Genomic DNA, 18,309 nt, shown 5'->3' with positions numbered 1-18,309 from the left:
GGGTGGCTCAGTGGGTTAAGCCTCTGCCTTCGGCTCAGGTCATGATCTCAGGGTCCTGGGATCGAGCCCCACATCGGGCTCTCTGCTCAGCGGGGAGCCTGCTTCCTCCTCTCTCTCTCTCTGCCTGCCTCTCTGCCTACTTGTGATCTGTCTGTCAAATAAATAAATAAAATCTTAAAAAAAAAAAAAAAAAGAAATATTCATAGGACTTAAATGGATATCAATCTTTGCTTAAATATCCCAGAGTTGGGTGTCTCAACTCAACTTCAGAAAGCTCCCACTCACCTCACAAATGTCTTCCTCTAGCCTTGGACCCTGGCATTGCCATACAGTGCCTCTGATCCCACAGATCCTGCAGGAGACTTCGACTACACCATTGAGGAAGGGTTACGTATCTGTGGCTGAACAATCACCATCAATCTACTGCATCTTTAAAAGAAGCAAATGTCACATCTGCTTTGCCAAGTTCCTCTACCAGAGGCAATTTTCTATGTGTATTGAGTGGCCTGATGAGGAAATCCTGGTCCTGCTCCGTAGCTCTGACACTAACTCTGGCCACTATACTCTCGTAACTTCAGTCTACATTAACAACCACCATAAGCACCACTCTCACCTTTCAAAGCTGGCTTGCCAATCGATGCCACTACACTCCTAATAGTAATGGGCCTGTAAGAGAACCTGGTTGATGTATGGTCATAAGCTTTTATGTGGGCTCACAGTAAATACTAACTTTGGCCTGGCTGATCTTGAGGCTTTCAATGTACCTGGCACCCCGTTTGTTTCTTTCAAGCCTTTTCTACCAATTCCAGTGACACCAACTGCAGGAAGGCTTCCTAGTAGTCATGCCCAGGAGGCTCACTAGCAACATGGTCCTCTTTGGCATGATTTCCAACTCAGAGAAGCAACAATTGATGATTTCTTCCTACAATCTGGAGGTAGTCCTCTAAGCCGTTCCGAGCCATCACCTGCCACACTGCCCTACCACCAATCCTTTTTAATTCTGTGGCTTGAATTCTTCAATGTATCTGTGACCTAGTTTTTCTTTTTAGAGCTAACACTTCATCTGATTCGAATTCAACCAAAGCTCACTATTCAGTCTGCCCTCTGTTGTATAAATGGACACCTAAAGCCACATCTTCAAATGTACGAAGAAATACTGCATCTTGTCAGCAGTGCAAAACCAGCACAAACCCCAAACCATGGTCACAGATCCTTCACTGCCCCCATGCCTGATAGACTGGATGGGTCCAGACTTGATACACAGCTCTTCATTGGCTAGCTGAATTTTAAAAAAAAAAAAAAAAAAAAAAGTCCCAGATAGATTTAAAAAGCCAGAATATAAGAAATTCACATATGAGGGAGGCCATGTACTGAAGCTGATGTTTCCATGCTCCTCCTGGACTGTGGACAAAGAAATGGAAGCTGTGTTTTAGAGGGGTTGATGACATTCCTAGTAATCTACAAAGACGGGACGAGTGTAATAACTTTAAACAGTCATGGTAGATATATTTTCTAAAAAGGGATACATCATTATAACCCCATCCCCCACGCTCTTCTTCTAAGTTCTCTGAACTTTTATCAAGAGGGCAGGATCTATCTTCCCTCCTCTTGAAGCTGTGCAAAACTTTTTAACAGCCTGAACCAAGAGAAAATGGCAGAAGTGATACTATGTGACTTTGGAGGCTATCATAAAATGCAACATGACTTCCACTGGGCTCTTTCTTTACTGGGGTACCTGGAACCCTCAGGAGGGAACCCAGGACACCTGGGCTGTATGTGGCTGTTCCAGGTGACAGCCAGTATCAATTGCCAGGTACATGAGAGGATTCCAGTCCCTAACTTCACATCTTCTAGCTGATAGACACATGTGGGAGCAGAAACCAACCGTCACTGCTACCCTTTGACTAATTCCTGATCCACAGAAACGATGAGCTAATACATGATTACTGTTGTTTCAGACCACTACTTTTCAGGTGATTTGTTATAGAGGAAGAAACAGCTAATATATCGGTAGTGGACACACTACTTTTGGTGGGACAGGCACTCTGAGGAGGCCCCACTGAAGTGATACTGAACCACTGAAAAGATGCTCACTATGGAAAGACCCGGGGAAAGCCAGAGCATGCCCTAAAGAATCTAGCTGGGCAAGCATGAGGGGCATAGGTGGCAACTAGACCTGAAGCCTCCTAAAACGGCTCTTGAATTGACTGCTTCCACATCTCAACTGTCATGACCTTAGCTGAGATTCAGTTTAGTTTGCTGGGATTAGGAAAACTAGCTTGGTTACCTGCCTGCAAGCTAATTCATCCTCTAGATTCCTGTCCAAATGCTGCTTCTAAAATATAAGTCACCTTTCTGGCTCAAAAACTTTAACCAATCCCCTTCACCTACTGAACAAAATGCAATTAAAAAAAAAAAAAGATATTATTTATTTGAGAGAGAGAGAGAGCACATGAGGAGGAGCGGGGGAGAGGGAGAAGCAGGCTCCCCGCTGAGCGGGGCTTGATCCCAGGAACCTGAGATCATGACCTGAGCTGGAGGCACATGCTTAACCGACGGAGGCACCCAGGTACCCCAAAACCCTAATTATTTAAGCGTAACCTTCAAGACTATTCACATGCTGCCACCAAACTATCTTCCTAATCTCCTCTCTCCTACCACCTTCTCTGTCCACATCTGCTCCTACTGACTCAATACTACATCTGCGTTTATGACCTAACTGTGCAATGACCTCTCCACTGAGTGCCCTATCCATTCCATTCCCTTACCCTAAATCCAGCTTGAATGTTACCCCTTCTGAGAAGTTCCCCAGAAATCAACAACACCCCACCCAAGAACTCACGGCTCACTTTTCCAAACTCCTCTAATACTCTGTTAGACACATATTAAAGTACCTCCCACAATCCATGACAGCTGTGCATATGCTCATCTCCCCAGCTAAAAGATTATCAAGTCCCTAGAAAAAGGTAACACTTGACTGACTTTTTATTCCTAAATGTCACATACATGATGGACACTTGATGTTTGGTCTATAAATGACTTACTTCACATGTTTATAGGAAGCACAACAACTGGAGTGGATTAACTGGCATAGACTCCAGTGGTGACCATTTTTCACAATATCTGAATTACTGATAATCTTTTAAAAAATAAAAATCAAGGTACATAATTACCAGGGTTAATATCTTATGTTAAACAATTGATGTTAGTAAAATTACACCATTCAGGGGCACCTGGGTGGCTCAGCAGGTTAGGCTGCTGCCTTCAGCTCAGGTCATGGTCCTGGGGTCCTGGGATCGAGCCCCACATTGGGCTCTCTGCTCGGCAGGGAGCCTGCTTCTCCCTCTCTATCTGCCTGCCTCTCTGCCTACTTCTGCCTACTTGTGATTTCACTCTCTGTCAAATAAATAAATAAAAAATCTTTTAAAAAAATTACACCATTCAAAGTGGCAATATTGAGGAAGAAGGAAAAATTAAAAGCTGGAATTCCTAGTATTCCTTTACTAGGAAGGACAACATAACCTATCATGCTGAATGCTGCAATAGAACTATCTTCTTAGGATTAAAACTAAATGTGCAGTTGTTCTTCCTCATCCTCTCCCCACGGAAATCCAGTCCAAAAGCCCTTAAGGGGGTGGCCATGTGACATAAGGATCTCTATGGAAGAACCACAGTGGCCCACAGGGGTATGAGGAACCCAAGCGGAAATAAGAGGGAGCTCCAGATCAGGGCATGGTAGATGTGTGAGATGAAGAGGGAATTCATATGGGGAGGCAGCAGCAGCCCACCTAGGGTCTGAGAGTCTGAGCAAAGTGAGCAGAGGATCCATGGATGATACTGTACAAACCAATTATTTCATTGGAAGTTGCAAAATGATGATTTTTCTAGTTTACTATTTGTTCTGCATTAACTTGCTGGCATTCTTTTTAAAGAGCCAATTCTTCATCAACTGGAGCTGTTTACCCTGATGCACAAACCATACTAGAAAGACAGGAAAAACGTTTCATCCCTTTCGTTTAGTGACCGATGTTCAGAATAGTAAATTGGTATAAGGGTGACCTCGTTTTACTATTTATATCCCCCCAGCCTAGCATAGGACATAGACCAGTAGGTTCTCAAAAGTTATTGGTTACAATTTAAAATATAGAGGGAGATGTGGGGTTTAGACCTCTAGAAGACTTCACAACTCTATTCACAGTCATCAATAAAAAGCTCATATGATTTAAAAAACAGACCAAAAAACCCCACTATAACACTGAAGGCTAGCCAAATTTATATAGTATTGACTAAAAACTACAAAGGTTACAAAATTAAAAAAAAATATTCATCATAATTCCATACAAAGGAAGGTATGGACAAATTGCATATGGTACAAGAAACACAAAATGAGCTCTAGCACCTGGCTACTTTATAGGCTCTGCAAACTCAGATTTTCATTAAACAAAGGAAACCCCAAAGATAGGTTTCATTTCCTGTCTTCCAGAATCCTCCTTCCTAGGCATAACCAGAACTAAAAAGGCTATCATACTAGCAACCTAGGACTCCAATTGGGATTTCTGTGGGCTCTGTCTAGCAAACATTAAGGACACAGACTGCTAGAGACCTAATTCTCCTGGTAGTTCCATGCTTCCTCCTCTCTCTCTCTCTGCCTGCCTCTCTGCCTACTTGTGATCTGTCTGTCAAATAAATAAATAAAATCTTAAAAAAAAAAAAAAAAAGAAATATTCATAGGACTTAAATGGATATCAATCTTTGCTTAAATATCCCAGAGTTGGGTGTCTCAACTCAACTTCAGAAAGCTCCCACTCACCTCACAAATGTCTTCCTCTAGCCTTGGACCCTGGCATTGCCATACAGTGCCTCTGATCCCACAGATCCTGCAGGAGACTTCGACTACACCATTGAGGAAGGGTTACGTATCTGTGGCTGAACAATCACCATCAATCTACTGCATCTTTAAAAGAAGCAAATGTCACATCTGCTTTGCCAAGTTCCTCTACCAGAGGCAATTTTCTATGTGTATTGAGTGGCCTGATGAGGAAATCCTGGTCCTGCTCCGTAGCTCTGACACTAACTCTGGCCACTATACTCTCGTAACTTCAGTCTACATTAACAACCACCATAAGCACCACTCTCACCTTTCAAAGCTGGCTTGCCAATCGATGCCACTACACTCCTAATAGTAATGGGCCTGTAAGAGAACCTGGTTGATGTATGGTCATAAGCTTTTATGTGGGCTCACAGTAAATACTAACTTTGGCCTGGCTGATCTTGAGGCTTTCAATGTACCTGGCACCCCGTTTGTTTCTTTCAAGCCTTTTCTACCAATTCCAGTGACACCAACTGCAGGAAGGCTTCCTAGTAGTCATGCCCAGGAGGCTCACTAGCAACATGGTCCTCTTTGGCATGATTTCCAACTCAGAGAAGCAACAATTGATGATTTCTTCCTACAATCTGGAGGTAGTCCTCTAAGCCGTTCCGAGCCATCACCTGCCACACTGCCCTACCACCAATCCTTTTTAATTCTGTGGCTTGAATTCTTCAATGTATCTGTGACCTAGTTTTTCTTTTTAGAGCTAACACTTCATCTGATTCGAATTCAACCAAAGCTCACTATTCAGTCTGCCCTCTGTTGTATAAATGGACACCTAAAGCCACATCTTCAAATGTACGAAGAAATACTGCATCTTGTCAGCAGTGCAAAACCAGCACAAACCCCAAACCATGGTCACAGATCCTTCACTGCCCCCATGCCTGATAGACTGGATGGGTCCAGACTTGATACACAGCTCTTCATTGGCTAGCTGAATTTTAAAAAAAAAAAAAAAAAAAAAAGTCCCAGATAGATTTAAAAAGCCAGAATATAAGAAATTCACATATGAGGGAGGCCATGTACTGAAGCTGATGTTTCCATGCTCCTCCTGGACTGTGGACAAAGAAATGGAAGCTGTGTTTTAGAGGGGTTGATGACATTCCTAGTAATCTACAAAGACGGGACGAGTGTAATAACTTTAAACAGTCATGGTAGATATATTTTCTAAAAAGGGATACATCATTATAACCCCATCCCCCACGCTCTTCTTCTAAGTTCTCTGAACTTTTATCAAGAGGGCAGGATCTATCTTCCCTCCTCTTGAAGCTGTGCAAAACTTTTTAACAGCCTGAACCAAGAGAAAATGGCAGAAGTGATACTATGTGACTTTGGAGGCTATCATAAAATGCAACATGACTTCCACTGGGCTCTTTCTTTACTGGGGTACCTGGAACCCTCAGGAGGGAACCCAGGACACCTGGGCTGTATGTGGCTGTTCCAGGTGACAGCCAGTATCAATTGCCAGGTACATGAGAGGATTCCAGTCCCTAACTTCACATCTTCTAGCTGATAGACACATGTGGGAGCAGAAACCAACCGTCACTGCTACCCTTTGACTAATTCCTGATCCACAGAAACGATGAGCTAATACATGATTACTGTTGTTTCAGACCACTACTTTTCAGGTGATTTGTTATAGAGGAAGAAACAGCTAATATATCGGTAGTGGACACACTACTTTTGGTGGGACAGGCACTCTGAGGAGGCCCCACTGAAGTGATACTGAACCACTGAAAAGATGCTCACTATGGAAAGACCCGGGGAAAGCCAGAGCATGCCCTAAAGAATCTAGCTGGGCAAGCATGAGGGGCATAGGTGGCAACTAGACCTGAAGCCTCCTAAAACGGCTCTTGAATTGACTGCTTCCACATCTCAACTGTCATGACCTTAGCTGAGATTCAGTTTAGTTTGCTGGGATTAGGAAAACTAGCTTGGTTACCTGCCTGCAAGCTAATTCATCCTCTAGATTCCTGTCCAAATGCTGCTTCTAAAATATAAGTCACCTTTCTGGCTCAAAAACTTTAACCAATCCCCTTCACCTACTGAACAAAATGCAATTAAAAAAAAAAAAAGATATTATTTATTTGAGAGAGAGAGAGAGCACATGAGGAGGAGCGGGGGAGAGGGAGAAGCAGGCTCCCCGCTGAGCGGGGCTTGATCCCAGGAACCTGAGATCATGACCTGAGCTGGAGGCACATGCTTAACCGACGGAGGCACCCAGGTACCCCAAAACCCTAATTATTTAAGCGTAACCTTCAAGACTATTCACATGCTGCCACCAAACTATCTTCCTAATCTCCTCTCTCCTACCACCTTCTCTGTCCACATCTGCTCCTACTGACTCAATACTACATCTGCGTTTATGACCTAACTGTGCAATGACCTCTCCACTGAGTGCCCTATCCATTCCATTCCCTTACCCTAAATCCAGCTTGAATGTTACCCCTTCTGAGAAGTTCCCCAGAAATCAACAACACCCCACCCAAGAACTCACGGCTCACTTTTCCAAACTCCTCTAATACTCTGTTAGACACATATTAAAGTACCTCCCACAATCCATGACAGCTGTGCATATGCTCATCTCCCCAGCTAAAAGATTATCAAGTCCCTAGAAAAAGGTAACACTTGACTGACTTTTTATTCCTAAATGTCACATACATGATGGACACTTGATGTTTGGTCTATAAATGACTTACTTCACATGTTTATAGGAAGCACAACAACTGGAGTGGATTAACTGGCATAGACTCCAGTGGTGACCATTTTTCACAATATCTGAATTACTGATAATCTTTTAAAAAATAAAAATCAAGGTACATAATTACCAGGGTTAATATCTTATGTTAAACAATTGATGTTAGTAAAATTACACCATTCAGGGGCACCTGGGTGGCTCAGCAGGTTAGGCTGCTGCCTTCAGCTCAGGTCATGGTCCTGGGGTCCTGGGATCGAGCCCCACATTGGGCTCTCTGCTCGGCAGGGAGCCTGCTTCTCCCTCTCTATCTGCCTGCCTCTCTGCCTACTTCTGCCTACTTGTGATTTCACTCTCTGTCAAATAAATAAATAAAAAATCTTTTAAAAAAATTACACCATTCAAAGTGGCAATATTGAGGAAGAAGGAAAAATTAAAAGCTGGAATTCCTAGTATTCCTTTACTAGGAAGGACAACATAACCTATCATGCTGAATGCTGCAATAGAACTATCTTCTTAGGATTAAAACTAAATGTGCAGTTGTTCTTCCTCATCCTCTCCCCACGGAAATCCAGTCCAAAAGCCCTTAAGGGGGTGGCCATGTGACATAAGGATCTCTATGGAAGAACCACAGTGGCCCACAGGGGTATGAGGAACCCAAGCGGAAATAAGAGGGAGCTCCAGATCAGGGCATGGTAGATGTGTGAGATGAAGAGGGAATTCATATGGGGAGGCAGCAGCAGCCCACCTAGGGTCTGAGAGTCTGAGCAAAGTGAGCAGAGGATCCATGGATGATACTGTACAAACCAATTATTTCATTGGAAGTTGCAAAATGATGATTTTTCTAGTTTACTATTTGTTCTGCATTAACTTGCTGGCATTCTTTTTAAAGAGCCAATTCTTCATCAACTGGAGCTGTTTACCCTGATGCACAAACCATACTAGAAAGACAGGAAAAACGTTTCATCCCTTTCGTTTAGTGACCGATGTTCAGAATAGTAAATTGGTATAAGGGTGACCTCGTTTTACTATTTATATCCCCCCAGCCTAGCATAGGACATAGACCAGTAGGTTCTCAAAAGTTATTGGTTACAATTTAAAATATAGAGGGAGATGTGGGGTTTAGACCTCTAGAAGACTTCACAACTCTATTCACAGTCATCAATAAAAAGCTCATATGATTTAAAAAACAGACCAAAAAACCCCACTATAACACTGAAGGCTAGCCAAATTTATATAGTATTGACTAAAAACTACAAAGGTTACAAAATTAAAAAAAAATATTCATCATAATTCCATACAAAGGAAGGTATGGACAAATTGCATATGGTACAAGAAACACAAAATGAGCTCTAGCACCTGGCTACTTTATAGGCTCTGCAAACTCAGATTTTCATTAAACAAAGGAAACCCCAAAGATAGGTTTCATTTCCTGTCTTCCAGAATCCTCCTTCCTAGGCATAACCAGAACTAAAAAGGCTATCATACTAGCAACCTAGGACTCCAATTGGGATTTCTGTGGGCTCTGTCTAGCAAACATTAAGGACACAGACTGCTAGAGACCTAATTCTCCTGGTAGTTCCACTAGAAATATGCCTATAACCAAATAGATCTATAACCCTTGTGTTTCTGTGGCCCTGAGAAATAAAATGGGAGTTCCGCTAGAAATATGCCTATAACCAAATAGATCTATAACCCTTGTGTTTCTGTGGCCCTGAGAAATAAAATGGGAGTCTGTAAGAGAGGCTCCCAGAAGGTTCTAAGAGGACAACATCTATTTGTCTCAGGGCTTCAGATAACAAGTGCAAAGCAAGTTTATGGAAGTGAGAAAGAAATCTTACTATTGTTGACCTTGAAAAGTTAACAGTCTGAAGACATTAATAACAGCTGATATCCTGAGGGCTCAAGAGTAAGAAATACTTTAGTAACAGAAGCCAATGGAAAAAAGGAAGAAAATGACATGACTGTCTACTTGAAAATTCAAAAAACCCTAAATGACAAGAGGTAAGATCACTGGTTACAAACTTTCTAGGCACTGACCTGTAGTACAGGTATCATGGTCACCCCAGGGTACTGAGGATGTGATAGATACAGTGATTTCAGAGCTCAAGCAAACAAGACCCTTTTCCCCATTGGTGCTCTCAACTTTTATATACGCACCTAAACTGTCACCATACCTTGACCTACCTTTGGGACATGCTCACCATGACAAATCAGAGATGACAAGCCATACCTCCTGAATATTTATGCCCATGTGAATTAAGCACACCCCATATGTACATTTCAAAATGTGGGTGAATTGTACCGTTGTAAATATCAATATAATCCCACCGTGTTTCTGAACTTCTGTGTTATAATGGCTTTTGAAAACAATACATGGATTGTGCGGACGGCCAACAACACAGATCTATCAATGTGGGTATAAATTTTGGTGAGTATGAGTAAAATGGCCCTAGGTAAAGATAAGCCCACAAACAGTGAACAGACAAGAAAGTAGTCTGGTTCTGTTTGTTTCCTTCTTAAGGATGAGCATTTTCAAACAAAAGTTAGGAGTCAACTTTTCCCAAAAATATTATATACTGAAAATACTGATTGAGAAGATCTCTTCAAAAACAAACAGAAACAATCTGTCATAACAGAGTTGTGGTAAGAAATAGAAAGAAAAAAGGAAGAACTAGGAGACAAAAATACTGTAATTTTTCAAGAAAATCACTAAGAGCCAACAAAGTGTGGCTATTCCTATGAGCAGCTTCATTCCTTTTATGCCCACCTGGCTTTTAGCTGCAGATCGATGGGAAAGGATCTGGTTACACCCCATGTAAGACAAGAATCTAACTCTGTCAGATCCCAAGAGGTGACAGAGTCCAACCCAACTATATCTAATGTAGGAAGCTACCCTCTACTACATCTCACAGAATGTTGGTCACCCTGTTTCAAACACTCAATGATAGTGAATAAGCTGATCGACCACCTAGAACAGAACCCACCACCTTTTTTTCAGATAGTTCCAGAAGGTTCTCCAAGATCTACCTTCAACCAACAGCTCCAGCTTAGCATCAATGACTTCCTAATTCTCATCCAAAACTGCAGCCACACAAAGCAGGCCTCAGTGTTCATGCACTAATCCCTTAACTTCTTACTTTCATATCACATAATTCATCCACTTAAGGTATATAATTCAATGGTTTTGGTATTATACTCATAGGGCACACAACTGTTACCATCATCTAATTTTAGAATATTTTTGTAACCACAGGAAGAAATCTTGTATCCATCAGCAGTCTCCCCAATCCTCCCCAATCCCACCTGCCTAGGATTTTATTTTATTTTATCCACTTCCTCTGCTACAGATTTATCTATTCTAGACATTTCATGTAAATAGAACCAAGACTGGCTTCCTTTACTTACATAATAATTTTCTAAGGTTCATCCACATTATAGCATGTATCAGTATTCCATTTCTTTTTATTCCACTATATGGATCTACCACGTTTTAATTATTCACCATCAAATAGATATTCAAACTATTTCCACTTTTGGACTATTATGCTACTTTAGATTATTTGTACACTAGTTTTTGTGTGGACATATTTTCATTGAGTGAAATCCTTACCAACACTTATCACCTGACTTTTTGATTACAGCCAACCTAGTATGTATAAACTGGTATCTCATTGTGGTTTTGACTTGCATTTCCCTATGACTTATGATAACAAGCATCTTTTCATGTACTTACTGGCCATTTGCCTAACTTCTTTAGAAAAATGTCCATTCAGATTCTTTGCGAATATTAAACTGGGCTATTTATTTTTTATTGTTGAGTTATAAGAGCTTTTCATATATTCAAGATATAAGTCTCTTATCAGATATATGATTTATAAATATTTTCTCTCATTTTGTGGGTTGTCTTCTCACTTGATGGTTTACTCTGTAACACAGGTTCCTTATCTACTTGAAATCCAATTTTTGGGGTGCCTGGATGGCTCAGTGGGTTAAGCCTCTGCCATTGGCTTCACCATGATCTCAGGGTCCTGGGATCGAGCCCCGCATCGGGCTCGCTACTCAGCGGGGACCCTGCTTCCCCCTCTCGCTCTGCCTGCCTCTCTGCCTACCTGTGATCTGTCAAATAAATAAAATCTTTTTTTTTTTTTTTTTTTTTTTAAAGATTTTATTTATTTATTTGACAGAGAGAGATCACAAGTAGACAGAGAGGCAGGCAGAGAGAGAGAGAGGGAAGCAGGCTCCCTGCTGAGCAGAGAGCCCTATGCGGGACTCGATCCCAGGACCCTGAGATCATGACCTGAGCCGAAGGCAGCGGCTTAACCCACTGAGCCACCCAGGCGCCCCAAATAAATAAAATCTTAAAAAAAAAAAAAAAAAAAAAAAAAAAAAAAAAAAAATCCCAGCTTTTTTCCCTTTTGTTGCTTGTCCTTTTGATGTAATGTATAATAGGACTGCCTAATGCCAGATTGCAAAGACTCAATCCAGTGTTTTCCATTTCCATTTAGCTCCTAAATTTAGGTCTTTAAGGGCACCTGGGTGGCTCAGTCAGTTCGGCTCAGGGTCCTGGGATTGGCTGGCAACTGGCTCCACACTCAGCAGAGAGTCTACTCATCTCTCCTTCCCCCCTGCCCCTCCCCTAGCTCGTGCATGCACATGCAAGTGCATGCTTGCTCTCTCAAATTAAAAAAAATTATGTTTTTATTTATATATTTGACAGAGAGTGCGAGCACAAGACAGCACAAGCAAGAGGAGTGGCAGAGGGAGAGGGAGACGGAGAGGGAGAAGTAGGCCCCCCACTGAGCAGGGAGCCTGAGGATGCCAGGCTCAATCCCAGGATCCGGGGTCATGACCTAAGCCAAAGGTAGACACTTAACTGATTGAACCACCCAGGAGCCCCTCAAATTAAAATCTTAAAAAAAAAATTTTAGGTCTTTGATCTGTTTTGTGTTAATTTTTATACATGGTATGAGCATATATTCAGTTGTCCCAGCACTTCAATCATCTGTTGAAAAGAATGACTTTGGTACTCTCACCAAAAATCAGATATAGTAACATACAGGTTTATTTATTAACTGATTAATTGATTACTATAGTTTTGTTAAGTTTTGAAATCAAGAAGTGTGGTAAGTCCTTCAATTTTGTTCTTTCATACGATTTTGGCTATTTTGGGTCTCTTGAATTTCTATATGCATTTCAGGACCAGCCTGTCCATATTTGCAAAAAAGCCACCTAGAGCTTTGTCAGGGATCACACTGTATAGATCAATTTGGGGGAGCTCTGCCTCCTAAACAGTGTTAAGTCTTGCAATCCAGACACTGATATCTTTCCATTTATCTAGGTCTTATCAGACTGAATCCACATCCTTTCATATCTAATACAGCCTTAGATTTCCCTCCTTGTTTAGCTCTGCTACTGTTAAAACAGAAATACATGTTTGCAAATGCTGCCCATTTTAAAAAAATATTTTATTTATTTGTCAGAGAGAGAGCACAAGCAGGGGGAGTAGCAGGCAGAGGGAGAAGCAGGCTCCCCAGTGAGCAAGGAGCCTGATGTGGGACTTGATCCCAGAACCCTGAGATCACCCAGGTGTCCCAAATGCTGCCCATTTTTATGAGAACTCGGAGGACTCTAAGGATCTAGGGTTTCCCTATTTATTGGGAACATCTTAACTACTAAAGTCATAAAGGCTAAATTTTCTGCTGTTTTCGGAGTATTCTTTGTATAAAATTTATTGAAGAAAAAGGTTACCAATGAAATGATTTTTTAACTTATACATAATGCACATGATCCTGCTTTCATATATGTAAGCATAAATGTACACATGTGTGTAAGAAAACAGCAAGAACTCTAGAAGAAAATATACCAATATGTTATAGCGGTTACCTCTGGATGGTAGAACTGGATGGAGAAGAGACCTAGTGCTTTTTACTTGTTGGGGGGGGGGGCATAAAAATGTTTTCATGTATTTCTGGTGTGATTTTAAATATGGATAACAATATAAATATGCCCCAGTGAAGGACGTTTTTATTTTCCCCCCCCAACACGTATCACCCTAAGAGTAAACAACCTGGCTGACCTTGAGATCGCAGGTGGTGTTGAGCAGCAGGTTGGAAGGTTTGAGGTCACGATGCAGTACATTAGCTGAATGGATATATTTTAACCCTCTGAGGATCTGGTAAAGAAAATAGCAGATATGGTCGTTGCTGAGGTGTTGCGTCTTCAAGAGCTTGTAGAGATCTGTTTCCATGAGGTCCTGTACTATATATCTGTTTAGACAGGTTAAGGTAACAGAGCAAATATCTGGCTACACTTAGCAAAGCACACTGAAATCAAAATGAACCTTCTCCCCAAACAATCCATTATTATATCATGAAGCCTGCAAGGAAAATGAGAAACTGATGAAAACCTGATTTACCTCTATGGAAGGAATCCGAAATAGTTAACCTTCTTAAGTCCTGTGGAAAAAATAGCCATTAATATCTGCCTGATATGATCAATAACAGGCCTAGACTGAGATGAGACAGGCTGTTACGCAAATACTGGATAATCTTTCATCCTAGTCCATCGTCAACAAACCCTCTCCAAAGGTGGCCAGCAGGCATCATACACTCCCCTCTTCTCTTTGGCCCAGCAACAACTTTTAATGTCACTGTTTTTTTACCTCCCTTCTTGTCGCCCCTCCTTCTCCTGAAGAATCAATCATAAAACCTTCGGTAACACAGACCTAGAACACACTGCTACTAAATTCAGCCTTCTATGTGCTTGACGCTTCAATTAAGGTTAAGATCCTAAATAAATGAGGGTATTGGGAAGTCATGCTAAGGGGCTCATGCTGGCTTTACTCCTCTTGCTTTCTTGCCTACCCACATATCTAAGCCACCTAGAATTTTATCTGTGGATGATTTCTTTCTTACAGAAATAAATTCTAGAACTCTTTAGCTTTAACTTCACCCGATTATTATTTCATTAGCAGTGTTTCTGTGTATCTCTTATTCATTTCTGTGTAAATATTATTTTATGTCCTCTACAGATTCATGTTAGATGAGACACAGTATGGGATTCAGAGGAAACAGAATCTGAAAACTTGTCATCTTTAAACAGACTTGATTTTCCTAGTAAAAGGTAAAGGAGGACAACAGGTGATAGCAGGAGGCATTTCACTGAAAATAACGCTACAACTTGATAACAGAGCTGTTTAAAAATGGAAAGGGCTGGGGCGCATGGGTGGCTCAGTCATTAAGCATCTGCCTTCGGCTCAGGTCGTGATCACGGGGTCCTGGGATCAAGCCCCGCATCCGGATCCCTGCTCCACGGGAGGCCTGCTTCTCCCTCTCCCACTCCCTCTGCTGTGTTCCCTCTCTCGCTGTGTCTCTGCCAAATAAATAAATAAAATCTCTTAAAAAAGAAAAAAAAGGGGGGGGGCTGCCTAGAGACAGTGAGCTGCCTGTCCCTAGCTGGGCAAAAGGCAAACTGGGAAAACTGATAGGAATGCTGTGCTAGCCCGAATAGTAACTTTTCTCTGGCAGACCCTCTTCAGATACTTAATGCTTCTATCTTTCAAATGCAGTCTTTAACCAGGGAGCATTCTTTGGACCAGATTAAATGCTGCTGATATTTAATAACCTAATTTCAGAGCTGAGTCAACTTTAAAGATCATGAAGGCTAGGCTAGTACCTTAATAACGATGAGAAAACAGACCTAAAGGTGAATGACATTGTCTAAGATCAGGACAGTCTGGATTTGACCAGGTGATATCCAGCACACCCTCCTTCTTACTCTACTATTCATTCCCGATCTTTTTACCACAACAAACCGTATCTAGAATGGAAAAAACATGACTGGAAATGGTGTTAAGATTTTCCATAACTATACTTAACCAAAATCTTTACTGGAATGGACAGTAAATGGACAGTAAAAATACTGGATTTCTAAAAGACACTAAAAACAGTTACTGACAACTCATAAAAATGAATCAAAGAAAAAAATTATACAAGTCTAGTAAATAGCAAGCAGATTACAATTTTCCCTTTAATGTGGTTTACATACTTTTCCTTTACTCTGATAAATCCAGGTATTTCAAGTTACATTTCCTCAACAAGGTGACCAATCAGTGGAGGCAGCTGTCTGAAAAGGATACACATCTTTCATTTGCTCGATGGTTGGTGCTCGAATAATGTCATTGATTCCAATGATGTTCTCATGTCTGAAGCGCAGTAAGATTTTTATCTCCCTCAGGGTTCTCTGGCAGTAGGTCTGGTGCTCAAAAGGACTGATTTTCTTGATAGCTACTCGAACTTTGTTGACATTATCATAAGCAGAGCTAAAAAAAAAAAAAAAAAAGAAAAGAAAAAAGAGGGGGAGGGGGAAAGATGGCATTTAAAATAGTTTAGGAACATCTTGGCAGAAAGAATAAAAATTGGTAAAGTATTAAATGTTTAGCACTCTGGGTAAATACTTGTTTCATACACGTGAAGGCAGCATGTATATTATCCACAAAAAAGCCACAAGCTAGGAAGGATGTAGCTGGCACAATGCAACACATATTCAATCTCAAACTTAACACAAAGCCCAGCCCCAATAAACGTGTAGATGCCCACTGTCATAAGCCCCCAAACATGGTTTTATGCCATACACGCATACACAAAACATTTTCCCAGTTTTTCTTTTTTTCTTTTTTTTTTTTAATATTTTATTTATTTATTTGACAGAGAGAGATCACAAGTAGACAGAGAGGCAAGCAGAGAGAGGGAGGGAAGCAGGCTCCCCGCCAAGCAGAGAGCCCGACGCGGGACTCGATCCCAGGACCCCGAGATCATGACCCGAGCCGAAGGCAGCGGCCTAACCCACTGAGCCACCCAGGCGCCCCTCTTTTTTTTTTTTTAATTTTATTTTTCATAAACATATAATATCTTTTTATCCCCAGGGGTACAGGTCTGTGAATCGCCAGGTTTACACACTTCACAGCACTCACCATAGCACATACCCTCCCCAATGTCCATAATCCCACCCCCCCAACCCCCCTCCCCCCATTAACCCTCAGTTTGTTTTGTGAGATTAAGAGTCACTTATGGTTTGTCTCCCTCCCAATCCCATCTTGTTTCATTTACTCTTCTCCTACCCCCTTAACCCCCCATGTTGCATCTCCTCTCCCTCATATCAGGGAGATCATATGATAGTTGTCTTTCTCCGATTGACTTATTTCGCTAAGCATGATACCCTCTAGTTCCATCCATGTCGTCGCAAATGGCAAGATTTCATTTCTTTTGATGGCTGCATGGTATTCCATTGTGTATATATACCACATCTTCTTTATCCATTCGTCTGCTGATGGACATCTAGGTTCTTTCCATAGTTTGGCTATTGTAGACATTGCTGCTATAAACATTCGGGTGCACATGCCCCTTCGGATCACTACATTTGTATCTTTAGGGTAAATACCCAGCAGTGCAATTGCTGGGTCATAGGGTAGTTCTATTTTCAACATTTTGAGGAACCTCCATGCTGTTTTCCAGAGTGGTTGCACCAGCTTGCATTCCCACATTTTCCCAGTTTTTAACAGCAACTGCATTTTGGTGAGAGTAATCATTTGTCTCCAAAACAACTTCCTATTGTATCAGATTCCCCTGATTCAGCAGCAACATTCAAATGACCATCAACTACATCTTCAGCCCCAACAAAAATGGACCCAAGAGGACGCCTTCATTGCTTGCATCTACTTTGTCTTATTTGCAAAATGACATGACTCTTTCTTCTTTTTTAACTGTTGTTTTTTTTTTTTTTTAAGATTTTTCTTATTTATTTGACAGAGATCACAAGGAGGCAGAGAGGCAGGCAGACAGAGAGGAAGGAAGCAGGCTCCCTGCTGAGCAGAGAGCCTGATGTGGCGCTCGCTCGATCCCAGGACCCTGGGATCATGACCTGAGCCAAAGGCAGAGGTTTTAACCCACTGAGCCACCCAGGTGCCCCTAACTGTTTTAAGTAACAAATTTATGTAGGCTCATATAGTGCCAGGACTGACCTTCATATAAATGATAAGCAAATTATTCTTGAAGAAAAATGGTGGTTCTATGTGTATTAAGGTGGGTTTTAACCATAAAACACAAAAGCTATAAGGAAAAAAAAATCACATTTTAAGATAGTACTGGTAAGATAGTACATGGTTTTGAAACCTACTGTAACACAAAAAACCTTGCCCTTCAAAGTTCTTTTCATATACATAATTACATTTTGTCTTCACAATATCTTTAAAAAGTAGAGGACAGCAATGTTTTTATGTACACTGCCCAGGTAAGATTCCCTTAGATACAGAGAGAATAATTCATTTACCCAAAGGACTAATATCCCTAGGTCTTCTTTTTCCAAAGTACCTTAGGTTTATGTCCTCTTCTCAGGAAGCTGTCCTTCCATCTCACTCTATCTGGGTACATGCTGCACTGACAGGCTGCCACCAGTGGATGAGTCCCATCACTTAACTAAAGTGCTACTCAAACTATGGTCTCCAGACCCTTGTGTCAGGATCACCTGACATTCTTGTTAAAAGTGCTAATCTCGGGGCACCTGGGTTGCTCAGTTGGTAAAGCATCTGACTCTTCATTTTGGCTCAGGTCGTGATCTCGGAGTTGTGAGATTGAGCCCTTGCAGCCACTGGTGTGCTCAGCGGGGAGTCCACCTGAGAGTCTCTCTCTCCTCCACTCCGCCCACTCTATCTTTCTCTCAAATAAATATTAAAAATTTTTTTTAA

At 41.4% G+C, this 18,309-nt stretch overlaps 1 protein-coding gene across 1 annotated transcript in view; it reads right to left on the bottom strand.

The window, feature by feature from the left end:
• The window catches only part of LOC111142759 (mitogen-activated protein kinase 1), a 116,291-nt gene that overhangs the window by 35,522 nt on the left and 62,460 nt on the right, over positions 1-18,309 (bottom strand). Inside the window, exons 2-3 of the mRNA XM_022496056.1 lie at positions 15,706-15,888; positions 13,645-13,834 (exon numbers count right to left, since the gene is read on the bottom strand). Coding sequence (XP_022351764.1) covers positions 13,645-13,834; positions 15,706-15,888 — 373 coding nt within the window. The remainder of the gene's footprint in view (positions 1-13,644; positions 13,835-15,705; positions 15,889-18,309) is intronic.

This window comes from Enhydra lutris, unplaced genomic scaffold (genome assembly GCF_002288905.1).
Source record: "Enhydra lutris kenyoni isolate GAN:26980312 unplaced genomic scaffold, ASM228890v2 scaffoldscaffold8, whole genome shotgun sequence".
Lineage (NCBI taxonomy): Eukaryota > Metazoa > Chordata > Mammalia > Carnivora > Mustelidae > Enhydra > Enhydra lutris.
Note: the sequence above shows the minus strand (reverse complement) of the source record. Positions and strands in the feature narration are given on the sequence as shown.